The 22,240-nt window shown below is 39.4% G+C and overlaps 1 protein-coding gene across 1 annotated transcript in view; it reads right to left on the minus strand.

Moving 5' to 3' along the window:
• Window positions 1-22,240, minus strand: part of FBXO11 (F-box protein 11) — a 39,502-nt gene that overhangs the window by 15,797 nt on the left and 1,465 nt on the right. Inside the window, exons 3-10 of the mRNA XM_010134468.1 lie at window positions 16,026-16,170; window positions 14,717-14,846; window positions 13,568-13,651; window positions 13,354-13,486; window positions 8,337-8,443; window positions 8,131-8,242; window positions 3,058-3,164; window positions 2,839-2,976 (exon numbers count right to left, since the gene is read on the minus strand). Of these exons, the coding sequence (XP_010132770.1) occupies window positions 2,839-2,976; window positions 3,058-3,164; window positions 8,131-8,242; window positions 8,337-8,443; window positions 13,354-13,486; window positions 13,568-13,651; window positions 14,717-14,846; window positions 16,026-16,170 (956 nt within the window). The remainder of the gene's footprint in view (window positions 1-2,838; window positions 2,977-3,057; window positions 3,165-8,130; window positions 8,243-8,336; window positions 8,444-13,353; window positions 13,487-13,567; window positions 13,652-14,716; window positions 14,847-16,025; window positions 16,171-22,240) is intronic.

Genomic DNA, 22,240 nt, shown 5'->3' on the forward strand with positions numbered 1-22,240 from the left:
GAAGCGTGTCGGGTAGTAAGGCTAGGAACAAGAGGTATGGAGGGGAAAATGCACTGGTATCCCACAGCACACGAAAGGTGCGCTGGTTCGGCTGACCTCATTCTTCAGCAGCATTCTGAAAGCGAGTCTGTTCAGCGGGGTTTTCATTACAGCATCAGGGCAGCACCAGAAGCTAGTGGCTATATAGTTTATTATTCCCTATCACCAAAGTTACAGGCAATCCATGTCCTGCAGCACCCGACACCTTACAGCAAGATAATCGAATTCTGCAGGATCCTTGTGAAGGTAAGAGGGTATCTGAAATCATGTCGATTTTGAACATTACACTTGATCTGACAGTGAGCACTATTACCTTTTTTCAGTATTCCTTATTTTGTTTGACATTTAGTTCACTATACTCTGATTACATTTTGTACTTAAGTGTGCAATTTCACAGAACAGTTTGGGTTGGAAGGGACCTTTAAAGTTCATCTAGTCCAACCACCATGCAATGAGGGACATCTTCAACTGACCTTGAATATTTAAAGGGATGGGGCATCTCCTGCCTCCCTGGACAACCTGTTCCAGCATTTCACCACCATCCTTGTAAAAAATTCCTTCCTTTAGTCTAAATCTCCCCTCTTAGTTTAAAATCATCACCCTTTGTCCTGTCACAACAGGCCCTGCTAAAAAGCTTGTCCCCATCCTTCTTACAGGCTCCCTTTAAGAATCAAAAAGCCACAGTAAGGTCTCCCTGAAGCCTTCTCTTCTCCAGGCTGAACAACCCCAACTCTCTCAGCCTGTCTGAGGACCTTCTCTGGACCCACTCCAACAGGTTCAGGTCCTTCTTGTACTGAGGACTCCAGAACTGGACACGGTACTCCAGGTGAAGTCTCACCAGAGAGTAGCGGAGGGGCAGGATCACCTCCCTCGATCTGCTGGTGGCAGTGTTGGAGATATAGCCCAGGACATGCTGGGCTTTCTGAGCTGCAGGCCTGCTCTCAATCGCATCATCCCCCAGCCTGTATTGATACCAAGGATTGCCCTGACCCAGCTTGTCCTTGTTGAACCTGTCAACTGCACAACTCAGCTTGGTGCTGTCTGCAAGCTTGCTGAGGGTGCACTTGATCTCACTATGTCATTGATGAAGATAAAAAAACAGCACTAGTCTCAGTATGGACCCCTCAGGGACACCACTCGTCACTAATCTCCATCTGGACATTGAGATGTTGACCACTACCCTTTGGATGTGACCATCCAACTGATTCATCATCCAGCAAACAGTCCATCAAATCCTCATCTCTCCAATTTAGAGAGACCTGTCAAAGGCCTTTCATAAGTCCAGACATGACATCCATAGCTTTTCCCTTGTCCACTGATGTAGTCACTCCATCATAGAAGGCCACCAGATTAGTCAGGCAGGACCTGCCCTTGGTGAACCCAAGCTGGCTGTCTTGAATCACCTCCCTGTCTCCACATGCTTTAGCATAGCTTCTAGGAGGATTTGTTCCATAATATTCCCAGGCACAGAGGTGAGGCTGACAGGTCGGTAGTTCCTGGGGTCCTCCTCCGCACCCTTTTCAAAAACGGGTGCAATGTTTGTCTTTTTCCAGTCACCAGGGATTTCACCTGACTGCCAGGACTTTTCAAATATCATGGAGAGTGGCTTGGCAACTACACCAGCCCATTCCCTTAGGACTCTTGAAATGCATCTCATCAGGTCCCATAGACTTCTGTAAGTTCAGGTTCCTCAGGTAGTCACATACCAGGTCTTAACAATGGGAGAGACTTTGCTCCCCCATTCCCTGTCTTGCAGTCCATCCAAGCCAGCGGTGTGGGAAGAGAGGTTATCAGTGAAGACTGAAGCAAAGAAGTTCTTGAATACCTCAGCCTTCTCCTGGTCTCTTGTATCCAGCTTGCCAGTCTTGCTCATCAGAGGGGTTATGCTTTCTTTAACCTTTTTTTTTTTTTTTCTGGTTGACATACCTGTAGAAGACCTTATTTTTTGCATCCCTTGCCAAGTTCAGCTCCAGCTGCACCTTGGCCTTCCTGACCCCACCCCTACACAACTGGGCAGTGTCCCTATACTCTTCCCAGGATACCTGTCCCTGCTTCCACTGCCCGTGCGGTTCCTTCATGTCCTTTAGTTTGACCAGCAGGTCTTGACTCAGTCATGTTGGTCTCTTGCCTTCCCTGCCTCATTTCTGGGGATCGACAGTTCTTGTACTCTTTTTCCATTCTCTTTATTTCACGGCCTGTGCAAACTCTATACTCGCTACTTTACATATACAAGGAAGTTACCGCCTTCATCCCACAAACATTTTTACGGAATAAGGTCTGAATTCTGAAACAAAATTCTGTGCTAAAATCCACAACTCCACACTAGAACAGCCTTCTTCCCAGAGCAGCTTTGTCAGAGCTTCAACATTAAAATAAGACTGATTAAGTCTCCACAGAGCATTTTATTTCATTTTTAAGTCTTCCTGCACCTTATTTTTTGTTCTGTTTCAAAGGACAAAGAATAAAGCAACAGACTAAATGGAAGCTTACAATCTACATCCTGTTTCAAGAGGTATTTTGTCACTGCAACATAATTCAATGTAACTGGCTGCCAATCAACTGCAAAAAAGCTTGCTTAAACCTGTTTCAAGTAAAATTGTCCTTAAAGTGAAGTTGCCCACTGAAAGGCAAGAGAAGAACAGTAGGCATATTTTGAAATATCTGTTCACATGTAACAACACGGTTTTTTAAAACATTTTTCAATGACAGGCAAAATATGAAGACTCTACCTATGCCGCATCTATCTACCTATCTTAAAAAAAAAAAAAAAACCCCAACCAAAACACCCATGTACATTACCATGCCATGATCAAAAGTGAAAACGCCAACATCTCGTCCATGATGAATGTGATTCCGTCTGATAATGGGATTTCCATGGTTTTTAACCCAAATCCCTGCTAGCGCATTATTGGAGATCTCATTGTCCTCATATATTCCCTGGGGAAATAAAAATGTAAATTGTAACAGGAATCAAGAACAGTAAACAATTTTATCAAAGAAATTGGTATCAAAAAATACCTGTGCATGGTCTGTAATATAAAGTCCAACATTTTCACAGTCGCTGATGTTACAGTGCTTAATAGTAGGACAAGCTCCCTGGCCACTAACACATACTGCAGAGCCAACTGGAAGAAAACAGTACAGTTACCATAGCATCAAAGCATAGCATATTTATAAATAGTCTGGAATGCTTTTGCAAAAAAGTTAGTGTGAGCTGATATGTAGAAAATATTTGCTGTGTGCAGTGCCCAAAGCCTTGCAAGCCACAGGCAGAAAAAACACTCATGTCATCATTTTGTGGATGTAAAAAAACCGAGGTAGGAGTTGCTTTAAAAATCACTCTGCCAAGGTTACGCAGCTGCATACGACTGCCAGAATAGACAATAGTTTATATAATAATTCATGCTTATGAAAGTTCTCACTCATTTATTTCCCTATGTCAGGCCCACTATGCACTGACAACAACAGAAATATAACAAAATTCTATGCTAATTACTGCCTTATTTTACTTCCCTTTAAACTTTACAAGCCAGTATTTCAAAGAGCCCAAACAAGTAACTTTTTAGCATATGAAGACGCACTGACTAACTAAAGATGAGGAGGAGATAAACAGCACAACCTCAAGTACAGAACTACACATCAGAAGCCAACAGGTCTCTTCCCAGCTGAATCACGAAAGCTCCTTGCTGCAGCTCCTCGGATTTCAGTTACCACACCATTACCCAAAACACAAACTTTTCAGGCAACTAGGACTCAAACCGCTCAGGACTTCAACACATCAGCTCAATTCCCTCAACTCCATGAAGTATGAAAACATGAAGTTCTGCAGTCACTAAAAATCAACACCACCTTTACAGTGATTTCAGAAAGGTAAGACCCCATCTCAGGCTATCTGGCCTATGTGAAGCACACCTTCCCCACAATTAACCATCGCTAAATAAGTAAGCCAGTACAGGCTCTATCAGTAAGTTTTCATATTGCCTTCTAGCACAGCACCACAAGGACTACACTTTAATAATTCACAGACTCATTTAAAGAGAGTTTTTTTCTAAATCCTAAAGAAATTATTTTGATTGTCTAGTCTGACCTTATGAATAATACAGGATATAATAATTCCCGAGATTAAATCCTGCTTCAATTCTAGTAGCGGGAACCTCAGCACATATCTTTCAGAAACACATTTAATTTTGATTTGAGTATTTCCAACAACTGAGAAACAATTATAAAGCTTGTTAGCTGGTTACACAGTTATCCTGTTAATTTACACTTTAATTGCTCATCTGAATTCCTCCAACTTCAGCACCCAGTTACTGGTTCTCTTTACACTGGTGCATGCCATACCCAGTACATGCACGTATTTAGTGCAAGCAATTTACCCCTTCAGCCCTCTGCTTGATAAAGTAACAAACTGCAGTCAGTACATTTTTCATTACGACTGAATTTTCTGCTTTATCTTCTAGGACTTTTTATTGAATTGTTTCTAAATTTTCAACATGTTGCTATGGACACCAGGAAAGAGCACTTCATTGTGAAGCAGGACTAAGCAGAGGCGTAATACGGTCTCTCCACTTATGCTCAATATTCCCACAGGTATAACTAAGGTTCATACCAGTTCTTTTAACCACTCAGCTACATGAGGACGCATATTTAGCTATTTCCTCACAATGATTCTTCAAGCTCTTCCCAGGAATCCAGCTTCCCAGAAGACAGGTTTATCACTTCAAACTAGGAACAAAACCAAGTTGTGTGTGTAACTTCACAGCTGTCTACACTAATGAGACTATTGTTTGAGTGCCCACCTTCCAAAACCAGCACAGCAACCCATCTTCCTGGTTATTTTTGATATCCTAGATCATCATCTACACGTCTCAACAATATGCATTTTATTTCTTCTCTGCAAGTCATTGATAAAGTGGCTTAAAGTCAAGGAGTAATCTTTGAAATAGCCACAAAAAAGCCACTGATAATTACCCCCAAAAGTTATTTTTCATTTATTTAATATGTGCCCTGTTAGTTCTGTAAAATTCAAATGTTTTAAGGCACTGGATGCTGAAACCAAATCTTTTTCAAGGGAGACTGATACCTTCTTTTTGTCAAAGGCGGCCATCAAAAAAGCTAAGTGTGATGCAACCACTATAACTTCCGTAAATACACATTAACTTGATTCAATCATAAATTTTAAATCCTTTACTGACCAAAGCCCCACATTTACTTTCTCATTATTCTACACAGGATCAATAGGCAGTACTACTTGGCATACCTCATCCTGTTTAGTCTCCCCCGTGTCACGCCCCAAGGGACACACACCATATCACCCAGGTTTCAAGTTACTCTTGATACATCGTAAGAGCCCAGAAGGGTTCTTGGCCAGTTCTTCTTAAACTCCTGCATGATTTTAGAATGTCTATTTTTACAGCTGTTTAACCTCATCTACGGTTACTGTCAGGAGTGGAACGTATTTCATTTTCCCTCTAGGGTATGAGCACATTTATCATTCCTGCCTATTCTCATTAAATATGGAACAAAAATTACACAACACTTTGCCGTTCAAATTCTTCCATTCTGTGATGGATCAGCATCACTGCTAAAACTCCCTTTGTTCCCCAAGTTCAGACACAATCACTGTCTCTTCTAGACTGAAGTTTCATCTTGTTTATCAAGTTCTTTTGGAGGGGTATTTTGTTGAGGTGTTTGTATTTTTGGCAGGGGAGTGGGGTGTCCTGCAGTTTCTTGCAACTCCTAATTTCCTATTTATATTAGTTGTTACAAACTTCTAATTTCTTGTATTTCATAATTGCTTTCACTTCCTTTTCCTTTGCTTCTTTGGGTGACACTGAAGAACTGTGGATTTTTGGGAAGCCGGTGTGATGTTCTAAAAACATACCTCTACCACATTTTGCTGAATTAAATGAAAGCCATCTTTACTCTGACTCATTTCACCGGACTTCATTACTGATTGTGTGAAATTGGTCCTTTTAGAGTACTAAGCACATTATATTCTGGTTAAACAAGTAATGACTGCAACACACTTAAGATGTATTTAAAAAAAATCACATTGCCACCCATTACTTAATCTGTCAAGGTCTAATTAAGATTTTCTCTACAATGGATGCAACAGAACCTCTAGACTCAGGATCTTGCCATTTAAACTTTATTTAAAAGTATTTCAAAGACTTTTGGCAGCAAGAGACTTCTAGCTTAAATCATTTGCACTTACATAGCTCCCATCTTTACATATTACATACATTAAGAACTTTACATACGACATAATGTAGAAATATGCTTTAATGCAATTAAGAGATCTACTGAAAGGGTTTCAAGCGTGTGCTAGGAAAGTAATTTTAAATGCTTATGGATCAATATTTCAGATATGTCATTGACTTGGAAACAGTAAAAGCCTCTTCTGGCAGACTGCCATTCTTCCTCCCTGTTTACACACACCCAGTGCTTCCCGAGTAGGTTAACAGCAAGGCTTGGTAGGATTTAAAAAGTCAATAAAAATTAATAATCAATAAGTAATGATAGTACAGGCTACACACAGCCTCCAAGATTGACCAGAAAATTTAACTTCAGAGAAAAGCAGCAACAATTCAACACAGCAGACCATCCAGAAATCCAGAGTACTGAAGAGGGCAAAAGTCCAAAATTCTCATAAACAGTCTTCCATAAGGAAAAGCAGTCATGAAAAAAAATCACGAAAGCTTAGTTTTAATAAGAAGTTTTCACAAAAACATGAAGACCTACAAGCATATTTCAATACAAGGCCATACAGCTCTTCAAACTACTTTTATAACCAAGCCGACTGTGGTCCACAGAACAAATCTATTTCCTCTCACTTGATAGGGGTCCCCAGTATCGGTATATAGGAACTTCCAGAACATTTTATTCTGTGTATACCACAATTTCCCAGTATTTATCATTAAACACAGAAATCAAGACACTGTGAGCAGCTAGCTGTCCTTTGTGCCTCTTTTTGAAGACTTCCACATATTAGCTGATACGTCTCAATAAAACAGATAGTGATGTGTCACATACAGCTGCCTTGATCAAATGTGAAGCAGTGTTTTACAGCCTGAAACCTCCAAGAAAGTCTATCTTCCTCTGCAAGGCACAGACAAGGAATCCTTCCACCATTATTACAGTTTCCTGCAGAATTCCCTCCTTTATAGTTCACAGCAGGAAAGTACAGGTTTTTTATCTAGTTGAAGATCATCTTGTTTCCTTGCCTTTATCTTGAGCTGAGCAACCTTTACTGCACAGCCAGCTGTGTAGATCCATTACATTTCACTAGCTGAACTTAGGTATCTAAAGTTCACATTGCCATTTCCATGCAAAGACTAAGAATGTTAATTCTTCTGTACCTCTTCGTTTTGACACTCCAACTCCACTTCATCTGGCTGTGTTCAAACACATTAAGCTTGATGTCTCGTGTCCAGTGTTCTCCTGTGAATGACTGCGAACTGCCATCCAGCCTCTCACTTCCACTCCCTCTGACCCTTTCTTTCCTGAAGCTAGACCACCACTGTTTCCCAAATAAGGTGGTACAAGTTCCTCAGTTATCTCTGATGGTGAGATAAGCCTAACTTTCCAAACAATGCATTTCTTCTGCCTGCATACCTGGGAGCTCATACTTCGAGTACGTCAAATCGTTCCACTCCTGACAGTTACAGCTCACAACTGCTTTAATGCCATCAATCCCAAAAGGGCATACTGCAATGAACCTAATGTACCAGTCCCATGTGTGTCCCTTTCAAACGCCCTCTCTTGCCATCTAGAATTATATATAAACTTACCTGGCTTTGGTATATAAACTGCACTTTCCAGGTTTTAAACTAACTGCCCAGAGAGCCCAAACTGATTCAAACAGAAGACCAAGTATACAACATCACACAGGTCTTGGATACAAAGAACTCACTGTGGTAATTCCATTTCAAGGAAAACAAGGCTTGCAGACTTCAGTATTAAACACCTCCATCAAAAATGGAATATGCCAATATGATCACAATCAGTTTGTGTGCTGCTTCCATGTGCTTGGTTAGTTTAATAATTTTAAACACAGTGTTAATTTCAAACAATAAAAAGCCCACTAACCCGTACAAGTACTTCGAATAATACAGTGATCTATAATTGGACTGCAGTTCACGGTAATCTCTAAGCAGTGGTGTGCATTGTGGTGCTGAGCAGATTTGTCATCAGGATTGAACTGAAAAAGGAATCAATACAGAGATGTAGTTATTTAGTCGCTCAGACATGAAAATGAAATTATTAAAAGCTTTACTGAAGTTTGAGATTCTTACCCTGATTGTCATATAACCAACATAGGCATCTTCAGAACCCTCCATAAAAACGAAGGTGGAATCTCTAGTGTTTTCTATTATAACTTTATCTGCTACTTTTCCAGGTGCTGTAAAGAAAACATTTAAGTCTTAGTTCATGCCACTGAAGAAAATTCCTCAGGACTTACAGAATTCTGTTCAAAGCAAATGAACACTATTCTTGGCACACAAATAGTTTTCATGTTAGAAGAATCTTAAAATAGCAAGTTTCAAAGATATTGAAGAAACCAGTCCTTAACTAAGACAATCTTGCGCCAGTGTAATGTCTTGTACCACGAGAAAAATCTTCACTTGTATAGAGCTAGTTTTTGAGTACTACTTATTACGAACTGAATTAACAGTTTAGAGGCATTAACTGGTCTAGGGGCACTGTAATCTGTTACTAAGTACAATTTATTTCGGTATTCTAAACCCTTTTATTAAAGCTAAATACATACATTCCATCACTAATTTGAACCAATTTAAACAACTACTTAGTAATCTGTTCATGACCTACAAGTGACCTCCCCACGCTTTTCAAATGCAAGATTCAGAGTTTTGAAGAGATATCCTCATTATTCTTTGGAAGAAAATCTTATAAAATTAGATTGAACTGTACTTCTGAAAGTATGTATGGAAGGTTTCAAACTGGTTCATTTGCAAGTTCCCACAATCTGCAGTTTGATACCCTGTGTTAACAGCAAGGCTCTGTTCTATTCTTTATCCTTAATTCAAGGCAAGAAAATGTTTACATTGATATGGCAACAGCCAGCAGAGGGAGCACAAGTTAACAACAGTCTTACATTGGTATAAACGTAACGACGCTCGTTCACAAGCAAGATAGTTTGTCTGATTCAGACCCGCACATTAAATATGCAAGCCAGAAGAAGCCTTCCTTGATACATGAAATGTAAATACGAAAATTTCACATATTATAACTTCTGATAGCAATTTCAATCCATTCCCAACTTGAAACACACAAAACATGACCAGGAATTTGCCCTAAATTCTGTATTTTCTTGAAAAGCCTATGCACAGGGTTTCTCACAAGCAGACCTTCTTCTGTTGTCTGTTGACACTAGCACAGACAAGTGGTATGGCTTGTTCTTTATCACTCCCAAAGAAAGGTGCCAGTCAGAATGAAGCAACGTTTACATCATTACCCAGCCTGTTCTCACTATCTAAAAGCTGGATCTCTGCTTTCATTACTGCAGAGCTCCAAATATTTTAAGGTAGTCCAGCTCTTCTTCATACCACTATTCACTGAGTACTAGATAACAAGTGAAAGAGGTTTTGATGAGGACTCCTGTCATCATACAAAATATTTTTCTGTAGCCTGGTAACGTTTCTATGTATTCACCATGGTGCAAATGCACTGGCATGCACATTTCAGTATACTTCAGCATCTGAGGAAGAATGGCACCACACTATTGCAGGTGAACCAAAAAACAGAAAATAAATGGAGCCCTTAACAGGAAATAGAGCTGTAAATTAATATCAGAATTGTGTTCTCTTAGGGGGACACGGAAAATTCCACTTCACTTTGGATGCTCTGAAACACTACCAAGGCAAGCAGAGATATTTGCAAAATTCTGTTTGGAGGTGTTTGCATGCACTTGGATGACGTCCTCTATAGACATCTCCTTCCTCTCAGTACAGGAGTTACTTTACAGGTCTCTGAGTTCGGGAGGTCCCTGAATGCCCATTACAGAACATGCCCATTAGTAAGACCACTGCATTTAGATCCCTCTCCAGGAAAAGGCTGAAGAGGACTTGCTCAACCACCGGTTTCATTCTAAGTGCATCAAAGAAATTCTCTGCAGTGTTCTATTGCATCTTTGCAAAAGAATTTTTTCAGAGAAATAGTTGTATTTCAGCTTAGACCACTTTAAAAGAGAGAAACCAGCAAAGAAAGGGAAAAGAAAAGCAACACTAATTTAATAATCAAACAGAACACAGTTCCCAAGAAGTCTACTTGCTGAAGTCTAAGGGAGTTGTGTTCCATGGGATCAGAATTCACACCCAGTTTAAGGACCAAGGTGAGACCATTTATATATAACTTAACAGAAAGCCCACAATAAGAGACTGGCTAAAGAATTAAATATTAACTGTATGTTACCTCAGAATTTTTTTATTCCTCAAAACAAATTAAAAAATTTCACTTTTCAATGCATTAATAGAAAAATAGCTAGATTCTGAATAATTGTGACCCTGTTCAATTGTATCAGGTAAAAGATATAGAGGATCTTTTAGATCTTGCAGTCTGTAAAATCTACAGCTCTAAACTAGTCTAGAATATAATTTTTCAATTAAAAGATGCAGAATGTGTATTTAAAGAAGAGTTTGGGCATGTGAAAGTACTCAGAAGTAAAAAATACTTAATTTTGACAGTCTTTACCATTTTATATCTTCCTACCCTTAAAATTACAAAACATCTTCTTATTGTTTTTACTAGTATTTTTCTTGATGGGAAAATCCTTTGATAACCCTCTTTTCACTTACTAGCACATTATTTAAATCAAATGGAAAATATGAAAGCCGTATCTCCTAAAATAGAGAAAATCCCCACATATTCAGTGAAGATTCTCAGGTCAGGATACATGCCTGTACCACTGCTGAAACTCAGCTATTAAGACAAAAGACTTCATGTCTTAAGTGAGATAAGCACTCCATGGAAGGCTTGTATTCCTGCAGTAATCTGACACTCCCTCCCCAACCCTGGAAAAAATAATTCTTTTAAGAAATTCATAGGTCTTTCTGTCCACTGAACCAGATGCATCAGTTTCCTTACCGGACCTCTACTCTTGCTTCTTATTTGACAGTTCAGACAAGCCACAGTACTAGGAATACCTCCAAAGGCTTCCTTGTGAACCCCACTCCTTCCCCTAGACTTAAGAAATAAATAACTCCAAAACTGAACAGAACAACAAACCTAGGATACCAGACATTCTCTAAGAACACTCTGCTTATACGAGAAAGCAGAAGCTTCTTGAAAGCCTGAGGTATGTAAAGCTGCCTTTCTAATAAGGTAGTGCTTCTTCAGAAGGCAGAAGAAACTATTAAAGAAATCTGAGTAGAACTGCAGAGAGATTTGGTGCTGCCTTAATCCTGCCATTCTTTACAGCATGCCAGACCGAACAGAGAAGAGGTAGTTCTCCAAGGCTTAGTGGTTCACTTTAATTTGTTTTCTTTTTCAGACAAATGAAAATTGACTCCCTCGACAATGTCACTGACCATTCAGTGGAGAAAGTCTGAGGAAGTGAAGAGTCAGCAGTGCCAGAAACTGAAATACAAATACATCTAGCATTTCTGGATTCCTCCTGGAGGTTCTGTTCCCCGAGGCAGCTATTCTGTTACAAAAATACACAATACAGTTCCCTTGCTTTTAAACAACTGTAGTTAAGATAACTGGTTTTCTGAATAACTTTGGTTAATTCCAGTGGAAGGGAAAGCAGAGGGCCTTTCAAAACTTACAAGGAAGCAGGGAACATGCAGAAGTTTAATCAGATACCAAAGATGCCGTTTCAAGTTTCATTAAGTAACTGAGAGATTTTTATCTTAGGACAGTGCTGATCCAGTTTCATCTGGATTTTAAGCACTTTGCAAATGTGACTTGCCCGATTTGCACTAGCATCTCCTACTAAGGCCACATCTTCATTAGGAAGCACTAGAGCATACAGAAGTAATACTACACAGTAAAACAGTCCTGAGGATCAGGCATTCACGCCACATATATTGCAGGACAGGGAAAGTAGAGAGACTGTGACTTTGGACTAGTTCTAGCTTGGTCTCTCTGGCTGAAAATACACCGACTACTAGAGTACACTGAGAGCATTCTAGGAACATGTCTTAGATTAGTTTTATCCAAAATAATCTAGTTTGTGCTCCAAAACTTCTCAGCAACCCAAGCCAAAGTACTGTAAGTGGGGATGTTCAGGATGTTAACTTCAGAAGCGTAGTCACAAGCTGACAAACTAACACACTAATGCAGCTGCATCTTGCAGATCTGCAGGGACAAGTTTTAAGACTAACACTAGGACAATCTGACTGCATTGCTCAAAACCTTCTCACTGCTTCCCACTGCCAAGGCTGAAAAACCCAGGCAAGAAGTGCCAGAACAGGCTCAATCAAGAATGAAACAGTTGGTATGCAGAACAGACAGATACCTGAAAAAAGGGACTTTAAAACAAGACCCCCCACCACTAACATCCAAAGAAAAAACCCCCAACCAACCAAAAAAACCCAACCTAGACAGACAGTATCTCAGAAAAAGCAGGCAGCAGACAATTCACTTCTGGGTCACCACCGGAGCAAGAAGTCCAAGACCTCTACCAGACATCAAGACAGTCTAAATTCTTACCACGCTATTGTGCTGCTGGGGATTAGCACGTTCACAGTAAGAACAGGAAAAGCAAACAGCTTCACAAGCACCATAATTTGCAGCCAGGTGTATTATCTCATATTAACTTCCTAAACCTTTCCTATTCTGAAAGCCTTATCTCCTTCTCCATAAAGGTTCTCCATTAGAGGAACAGTTGGGAGCCTAACAGAGAAAGAACTTCCAGTCCCAGAATCTTTCCACTGGATGCTCTCGTTTCCTTCCTCGAGATGGAATTATAATGCTGAAGAAAATGGGACAGACACTAATTTGTGCTTGCACCCACTGCTGGATTCTGCTCTGGAGATAGGTTATATATAAACAAGTTTCATAAGAACCACGTGAAATTCTCAGTTGTAGTCATGTAACTGAGTACATTTTCTGACAAATTCAGTTGTTTTCTCCTAAGGCAATACAAAGATAAATAAGTTATTCCAAGAACTAACAAGCAGACAATGGTACTTTCTGGTTAGTGACACCTGTACAGAAAATTCTTTCATCAACCTAGTAAATAATATTGACATTTATACTGGATATTTAATACACCAGAGTATCTTTGTAATTAAAATGGTAATTAACAAAAGCCACATGGTGAGACACAGATGCTCTCAGTTTATATACCTGCACCGATCATGGTGATTGGAGATTCTATATATATCCATTCATCAGTATATATACCAGAGTGAACAAAGATAAGTCCATCAAAATGAGCTTCTTGTACTCCACCAAGAGCGTCCTCAATAGTATCATAATACTAGAAGAAAAGAGACAAATTTAGAGAGGAATATCCATGCAAAGATATGTAAATATTCTTAAAAACTGCTCTGAAACATACCAACATGTTTTCTCTTCCTTTGTATCTTGCAGGATTACTGTAGAAGTGCTCAGCAAAACCTGGCTTTACATGTGCCCCTTTGTACTGAAACAAGGAAAACAGTTTATAATATAAGCCTGCAGATAGGTGGTTCTGAATGCACAGACAAGAGATCTACTAATCCCCTAACATTAACAAGCCTTTTGCTGATACCAGTTTGTTCCAAGAACTAAGGATCACAGACTGACCTCCCATATCAGGCACCCAATTTGAAATGGCAACACCCAAAAGTCTAAACCTGAGAGTGACCAGCTGAACCAAGAGGCTGACCTGCTTATGCTGCCAGGAGCCTCTGAAGTCACTGAAGCTTCGTGTACCTTATCCACTTCACAACAGATGTTCTTATTTCCATCTTTTGATTTTCCAGCAGCTTGCCACAAAACAAACTGCATTTATATGGTGAGGATAAAAAGAATCCCATACCTTCACTTTTGACTGAGTGCTGAACAAAGAAGCCAAGTCACGTGTTTGTCCTTGACAAGCCTCCGAATTTCATTAACCAATTACACACAGTACTGTATAATAAACTCACCCTGATACTTATTTCCCTTATGTTCTTCAAGTATCATGCCCAGCCATTCTTACACCACCTTTAACACTCTAGATTAGCATTTCAATTGCACACCTGAAAGGTAACCTGCTTAGCTCCAGCCAAGTCAGCTGTAAATCACTATTTAAGCCCAAGTGATATGATCAATATAGTGTTTTGTTTACTAGAGGAAGACGCATACAAATCTGATAACCAGTATCTACACTAGTTTAATAACATATAACAACAGAATTGCATTTGAAGTTTATTAGCAAGCTACAGACCGTGACTATGTCTTCCACAGAATTTCAGTGGTGAAAAACATGAAGAAAACCCAAGAGAAAAGAGCTGGATGCCCAAGAATTCCACTTTACCACGATGTGTCTCCTAAAGCGCTCCTCAAAACAGGAAATAACTTCAGATATGCCCCTACTGCACAACACCACACAAGGATCACTCCCCAGTTCCTCGTCTTATTTAAAGTCTAAACCGAAAACAATTGTCAGCCACATTTCAGAAGTTCAGGTTTTTACTTTTATAAACCATCTTTAAATTGGAATATAAAAGAATACTATTGTTACCAGTTGCTGAAAGCTTTCTTTCCAGGGATTTGGATGTTCATACTCTTCTGGATTAATCTGATAAAATTTGCCAGGTTCAGGGTGCATCATTGGACGAGTGTACTCAAATACTTCCATATACAATCTTTTCCTGAGCATAAGTGTCAAGCAGAAAAGAAATTTTATGTATTTCTGATTACTCTGCCATTTTAATATAAAATACCCCATTTTTTCCAACAGTGTTTGCCAATCTGCAACAGTCTGTTTGACCACAATCAGTACCAACCACCTTAAAACACTCCCAAAACTATTTTTCAGTTGGACTAACTTCTCTGTTTTTCCAAGAAAAATTCTGACATGTGTTTCACGATCCAAGCAAAAGAGTTCTCAACGTGTAATTTCCATGAAGAAATTTAAGCAGTTATTTACACTGGTTTTGGTATCAGAGTCTAATCGTATATTAACTACAGCATTGCTTTAACACTTACAAAAGCCAGTAGCGTAACAAAACTTAAGACAAAGTGTGCATCACCTCTTCCTCGTCCTGCCAAAAACGTCTGAAAAAATGCATTGAGAACAAGTGATGCACCGTGTTTCAAAAATAGTTCAGTGGACGGATTATAGTTGCTTAAGAAGATAGCACTCAGAAGTTGTAATTCAGCTCACAAGACATCCCCAAAACTGTCTTTAGGACAAGAAAAAACAACCTAAAAACCAACCACAAACATTTTTGTAATCTTATACTCAAATTTCATTTTTCTTTTAGTCTTGATTTTTCTTTAAAAAAAACAGCTTAAGAAACATAAGTTATTTTTCCCCTTGCAAAAAATTACAAACTGAAATTCCATTTATCCAAGATCTCTATAACTCAGGGGTAGGGTGGATTCACATGGGGGAAAACAGCCTGAGTACCAAATGCTAAACAGAAAAAACCAAAACAATTTAAAAAATCCCTAAAATAACACTAGACAAAACTTGCATCTAACATTAAGAAATGTGTTGTTTCTTTTGCATCAAGTAACACGATTCCCACAGGAGTCTGAAAGAGGCTAAAGAGGGGAGGAAGGGAAGGAGTGGCTACTGAAGGAATCCCTCACTGATTTTTTTAAAACAGCCATTATTCGCCTAGTCTCTATGCTACTAGAGTCAGAAGTTTTACTGTTTAACAGAGAATCAGATATTCATAAGTAATAAATAACGCTTAAGTAAACCAAATGTATTAAAATAATTGGTTTTATTTCAACTAACATTTCAATTTTTCTGTTGTACTGGCATCTCGGACAGCACATCTACTATTTCCCAAGATAATGAGGAATAGCTTTTCACTTACCACAAGATTGGATCATTAGCCAGCTCACTGAAGCGTTTACACACACAAGCTGCTCTACAGAGATCCTGCTCCAGCAGGTAGGAGAAGATCTTTAGAACCACTTCATCTGGTAACTTCTCCTGAAGATATTGTTCTGCAGGTGCTGCTATTGAACAGTAATCTATGTAAGACAGTCATATTTAACCAGTCCAAATTCCGACCAAAACAGATCTCCATTTGAAAGATTCCCATTTAAAACACCAATGTTCTCAAAGCTTTACCCATCTGTCTCAGCTTTACCCCTCCCCACACCCCTGCACATTTCAGCTAAATCTAAAGGCAAAAAAAGTGATAAATGGTTGACTCCGGATCAAGTAGAACTTACAGACCTTCAAGACCTCTTTCAAAACTTTAGATCACCTTTTATTGAAGGAATCAATCCGCGTACAATTGGAGATGTAAATAGGCTACTGTGCATGTTCCAGATATACAGGCTCTTCACTGCTGGTAGTTTCATTGTGGTTCAATTAACTCACATTATCCATACAATAATAATCATCATCAGTCACAAAGCCAAAATCTTAGCAAATGTTTTCAAATACAAAAGTATTTACTCAGAAATCGTCACTGGAAAAAATACTAGTAGAACTTCCACAATGAACACATTAGGAAGATGGACATCTGGGATGCAGGAAACCAGTAGCCAGTAATAATTCTAAAGTCTCCTCCTTCCACTTTCCTACTTTATGCTCACTCTTTTAAAATTAAAAATCTATGCCAGTAGAAATGTAGCCTCGTCAGATGTTGTATTTTTTGAGAGGTTTGAGAAAGTACCATTCCTTTATCACTGTGTGGAGACACAAGTGCACTTTGTTAAATCCCCGCTCATGGGCATATGCACACTCTACATGTAACAGTTGATATAGGAAACCCCTGTCCGTAGTCTGTATTCTCATGAGACCCTTCTGTGACAGGTATCCTCACAGCAGGGGAGTTCTGTTTGCACAGGTCACTTGTTTGGTTATCGTCTTCGGGATCCCTTCTTAGGCAGAAACACAATCACAGAATGATAGGAGTTGGTCTGGATGATCATCTAGTCCAACGCCACTGCTAAAGCAGGTTCACCTAGAGCAGATTGCAAAGTATCGTGTCCAGGCAGGCCTTGAATGTCTCCAGAGAAGGAGTCTCTACCACCTCTCTGGGCAGCCTCTTCCAATGCTCTGTCGTGGTCAAAGTTTTTCTTTATGTTCAGAGGTAACTTCCTGTGTTCCATTTTGTGCCCACTGCCCCTTGAGCTGCCACTGGGCACCACTGAAAAGAGTCTGGCCCCATCCTCTTGACACCTGCCCTTTAGGTGTTTATAGGCACATAAAATGATTATGTGAGCTTGCAGCAAGTAGCACTTGAATATTAACCAGCTCTCTTGTGCCCCTCTACGTTCTAGAGCCCTAACCCTTGGGATTCTTCCAAGTAGGTCTTTGAAGAGGCCAAAGTTAGCTCTCCTGAAGTCCACAGCTGTAACCCTACTTTCTGCCCTACTTCTTCCAAGTAGGATCCTTAACTCCGTTGTTTCACGGTCACTGCCTCCAAAGCTGCCCCAAATCTTCCCTTCCCCAGCCAGACCTTTTTTGTTCGTTAGTACAAGGTCCAGCAGGTTAGCTGCTCCACCACCTCTGTCAAACAGTTATCATGAATGCTCTGCACTGTGTCTATGTGTAGCCTTTCCAGCAAATATCAGGATGGGTGAAGCCTCCTGTGAGAACCAGGGCCTCTGATTGTGCAGCTACTTTCAGCCATCTGTAGAAGGCCTCATAGATTTCCTCTTCCTGATCAGGTGGCCTGTACTAAACACAACATTATTAGTCTTTCCCTTAATTCTCACCCATAAGCTCTTGACTTGCTCTTCATCCACCCCAACCTCCAGGCAGAGCTCGATACAGTCCAGTTGCTCTCTCACATGAAGGGCAACCCCACCACCTCACCTTGCTGGTCTGTCTTAAGTAGTACATTGCCGTCCATCGTGCCAGCATTCCAGTGATGCGAGCTATCCCACACCATGTCTCTAATTCCAACGAAATCATGGCCCTGTGACTGCACACATCTCCAGTTCTTCCTGTTTATTGCCCATGCTGTGTGAGTTGGTCTACATAACAGCTTCTGAAGTTTAGAGTATCTGTGTGTAAGGCAGTAAAAGCTTCTGCTTCATTCAGAAGGCAATTACATCCATGTAATGCCTTTTGCACTATTCATTTTTTCCTAGAACATCTGAACCTACAGAGCAATAGGATCATGATTTTGCCCACTACAGGAAGACTAAATTGACTCTCAGAAAGATGACCCACTAAATTTGAGAGAATAACATTCTGAAAAATAGTTTCCCTGTGATTTCCATTGGGGGGGAAAAAAAAAAAAAAAGGGTGGTAGAGAAAGAGATAAGCCCCAAGTCTTTCCTGGGCAAAGCAGCACAAATAACTACATTATTTCCAACTAGAAGAGAGAGGGGACGTGAACTGCAAGGACCAGAACAGTTGCTTGTACAAGATACTAAACTGTGGTCTACAGATCACATCAGCTGAACCTGTGTACTGTGAGAGAACTCATTAAAGCTGTTCTTCCCAAGGTGTCATGCTTACATCTGTGGTCAGATCAGTTAGCAGAAATTCTATAATATCATGGACTTTGCAGTGACTTCCCCTGAACTCCCCCCTTGTTGCACCATTGCATGAATCTTTCCTCAGTAATTCAGAAATACTGGTTTCCTCTAACATGCTAGGAGGGCATTTATCCAACTGCTCTCAACAGCAGCATAGCTTACAGTCATAAACTATAGGTATCCTTTAATCCAACATAAATCTGTGATGTACAAAAGGGATGAGTCTCACCATTCCACATATCCACAGCTATTTATTCCTCAAGTACTCTTTAGATTGGTAGTACTGATCATGGAGGGAATAAAACAGATTATTTTTCCTCATCCTCACCCATCCTCCTCCAAGCTCATTTTTTTTTTATGTATCAGCTACTCCCAAAGTCCGGGGAGCTTATACCAGCAGTCCATAAGGTAAGCATGGTTGGGCATCACCAGAAAAAAAAAAAAAAAAGTTACAGGCACTATCAATGCTAGTTTTTAAAAAGGTCCTTTTGCACTAGATAGAAAGGTTCTTTTTTGCATCAAACAGGCAGCAGCAGTTCATTCTACAGTCCTAATTAACTTTGAAATGCATCCCAGGATAATTGGACATTGCTTCTGAATTCATCTTTTTCTGGTAGCTTTCCAGTTAGATGTGGAGATACAGTCTTCTACTGTCTTAAAAGCTGAAATGCTATGTTGTGAATGCAAGGCAATGAAGCCTCACGAGCCTTCCACAACCTGCCTTCTCTGTTTAACACACAAATCCCTGACGCATACAATTTGACCTTCTTCCCAAGACAATGAGTTACTTCCCTAAACAATTTGCAGAACTTTTTCTTCCTTTAAGCTTATACATGTCAGGATCCTGATTAAATTGATTGAAGAGGAAAGTTCATTAGCATAGTGCCTTTTGTTGCTCAACAGTTCATACTCCTATTTTCCATCTTAGGCCTTATCTCGAAATGAAAATTGAAATCCAGATGCATTTCCTTACTGCAAGGGGCAGTGGCCAACGTCGAGTATAAAAAAAACTTCTTGCAATAAAAAACTAAAACAGAAAAGCCACAATAAATCTCCCCATCCCCTACCATTTTTCAGGTTGTATTGCTTAGAAACTTAGGCACTGCTTGCAAAATGAAGATCATGATCTTACAGGTGTTTGCTATCCTCACCCATCTTTATCCAAAACTCTGTAAAAGTGAGAGATTTAATTTAATTTGAGATTCTCCTCAGTTAAGGGTGGCTTGATTTAAGATTCCTCCACTCAAGCCACTACTACAGTGATTACTAGGTAGAATTCTCCAGTGTAATTTGAGAAAGCTAATTCCCTTCTTAATGTGAAGATGTAAATATCCTCTGGATCCAAGAGGTAACTTCATACTTTTGTTTTATAAATTTACACTTAATTTTCTGGGTATCTTTTCATAAACTGTCAAAGCAAGGATGCATTCAATATGTTCTTCCTCCCAATTAACAAAAATAGACCAAAACAGCTTTAAGATTTGTCTGGCCACCAAATTGGAAACATTTGTGAGCTACTACTCCTGACAGTTTTACATCTATTGACAAGGTGAAGGTTAAGTACGAAGGTATGCTCAAGTGCACGAGGTCATCACCAATCTTCATCTTTGCCCTGATGTAATTTGACAGTTAAACTAGTTATGACTTTAATAACATGTCAATAAAGTGTTAAGATACTAGACAACCAAAAATTAGAAACCCAGCTGGTTATGTCATTCTGTTTCCACAGGATACACGTGAAGTTAATTCAGTTTCAATCTTGATAATTTAGTAGATAGAAACTAGCACAGTAAGGCCAGGATAAAGGGCAAGGAAAGCTGCCTGAAAGTGAATTCCCTTCTTTGTACAAAGACCAAGAATGCCATCCCATGAACCCCAGACTGTAAATTGTGTCTTGAATGGACACCTTTTTTCACCATTTTAGTAGAGAAGATGAAGACAAATAGCTTTTAGTCCATAAGGAGGCATTTAGTAAAAATATTTTCTAATTAAGAAGTAGAAATATATCAGAAAACACAGCATGCAGTGTTCTTGGAAAATTATCTTATAAATCAAAAGGAGAAAGTTAAAAATAAACTCAAAAAGGCCGTAAGTTCTGAGAGCTATGAGCTGTGCATGTACAGAACAATCAACAAGTGATCCAGTAACCTAGAGTCTCAGCTGCAACTCTGTAGTTCAATGAAAAGAAAGAAATTACTTGTCTCTGAAGTCTTCCAAAGATGGTTAAAAATCAGCAAGAACTGCCTAGTATAAAATCAACATGCAAATGTAGTTATCTTAAAGCATGAGAGGAAAAATCCTACGCAGTAATAGAATACTAAGTTAAATGATTGAAACCCTGGATTAAAACGACAGGACAAGACAAATGGTACTGAAGACCATGAAATATCGGGGTAAGCAGAAAGCATACATTTACAGTCGAGGTAATGTAAGGAAACAATCAGAATATACTGAATTTACATCTTTCTGTAAATCAAGGGATATTGCATTAGCATATGATATAAATATTTTGATCAATAAGAGCAAAATCTGTAGGTGTTTTCTGCATGTGTCAAACAAATGCTGAATTTGGAGGTTCACCTGTCATTTGTTACGTAAGCAGTACAATCTGAAATAAAAACTCAGCAGCACTAATTCTGAAATCAGTATTAAAATAAGGAATAGTCTTCTGCTTTTCCAACTGCTGGCTACACTCCAGTTGGAAAGTCTAACTGACTGGCATTTCTCCTTTCATCTCTGCCAAATTTTCCTCAACGCAGAGTCCACACAAGAAGAAATGGTTCTCTGAGACATTTTCCTGGGTTTCTAGTCCCATGCTTTCATTTCATCTATCTACAATTCTAAAAAGAAACAGCTATATGTTCCAGATGACAACATACAATCTCTACTGATGCCGATCTAGAAAACCTCATGCCTACAACTCGGTCACAACAGCTCTCCTTATCTACACTAACAAAAAAAAGGGTGGGGGAGAGAATTTTACCGCAATCAATACTTGTACAGATTTAGAAAAGAAAAAATAACTGTCATCCATATTGGAACAGAGATTAATAGAAAATGGGGTGAGAAAGACACTCCCTTGTTAGACTGCAACTGGCCTGAATACAATCTTGAAAGTATAATTGTAAAATCACTGTTTACAATTCCTCTGGTTACTCCAAGCTGGAGAAGCACTCCACAATCCCCACAGGAGCCCAAGAATGTAACAAAAGGAATGCGCAGCGAAAGTGTGGAGAATTCCTTCGGAAGTTAGCATCTTCCATGCTGTAATTTGTACCATCGGACTCAAGTAAAGCCACATACCTTCACTAAAGCAAGGAGGTGAGTAAAAGCATTATGAAGAACACATCAAAAGTGAATGACCTTGAGGAAAAATTAAGAACTGGCAAGAGAAACCAAGCCTATAACAAGATGACTTTGCACAAGGTGTCAGATAGCAAATCAGGAAATGAAACCGGAAGTAGAACGACACAGATTGATGTTCAGTTGGTTCTGGCTATTTCAAGGATGTAAATCTGAGGTTCAGTGACTCAAACAGTTGCTGAAATCAAGAGTTAATCAAAGTGGGGAAAGAGTAAAACAG

The sequence above is a fragment of the Buceros rhinoceros genome, unplaced genomic scaffold, assembly GCF_000710305.1.
Source record: "Buceros rhinoceros silvestris isolate BGI_N320 unplaced genomic scaffold, ASM71030v1 scaffold1594, whole genome shotgun sequence".
Classification (NCBI taxonomy): domain Eukaryota; kingdom Metazoa; phylum Chordata; class Aves; order Bucerotiformes; family Bucerotidae; genus Buceros; species Buceros rhinoceros.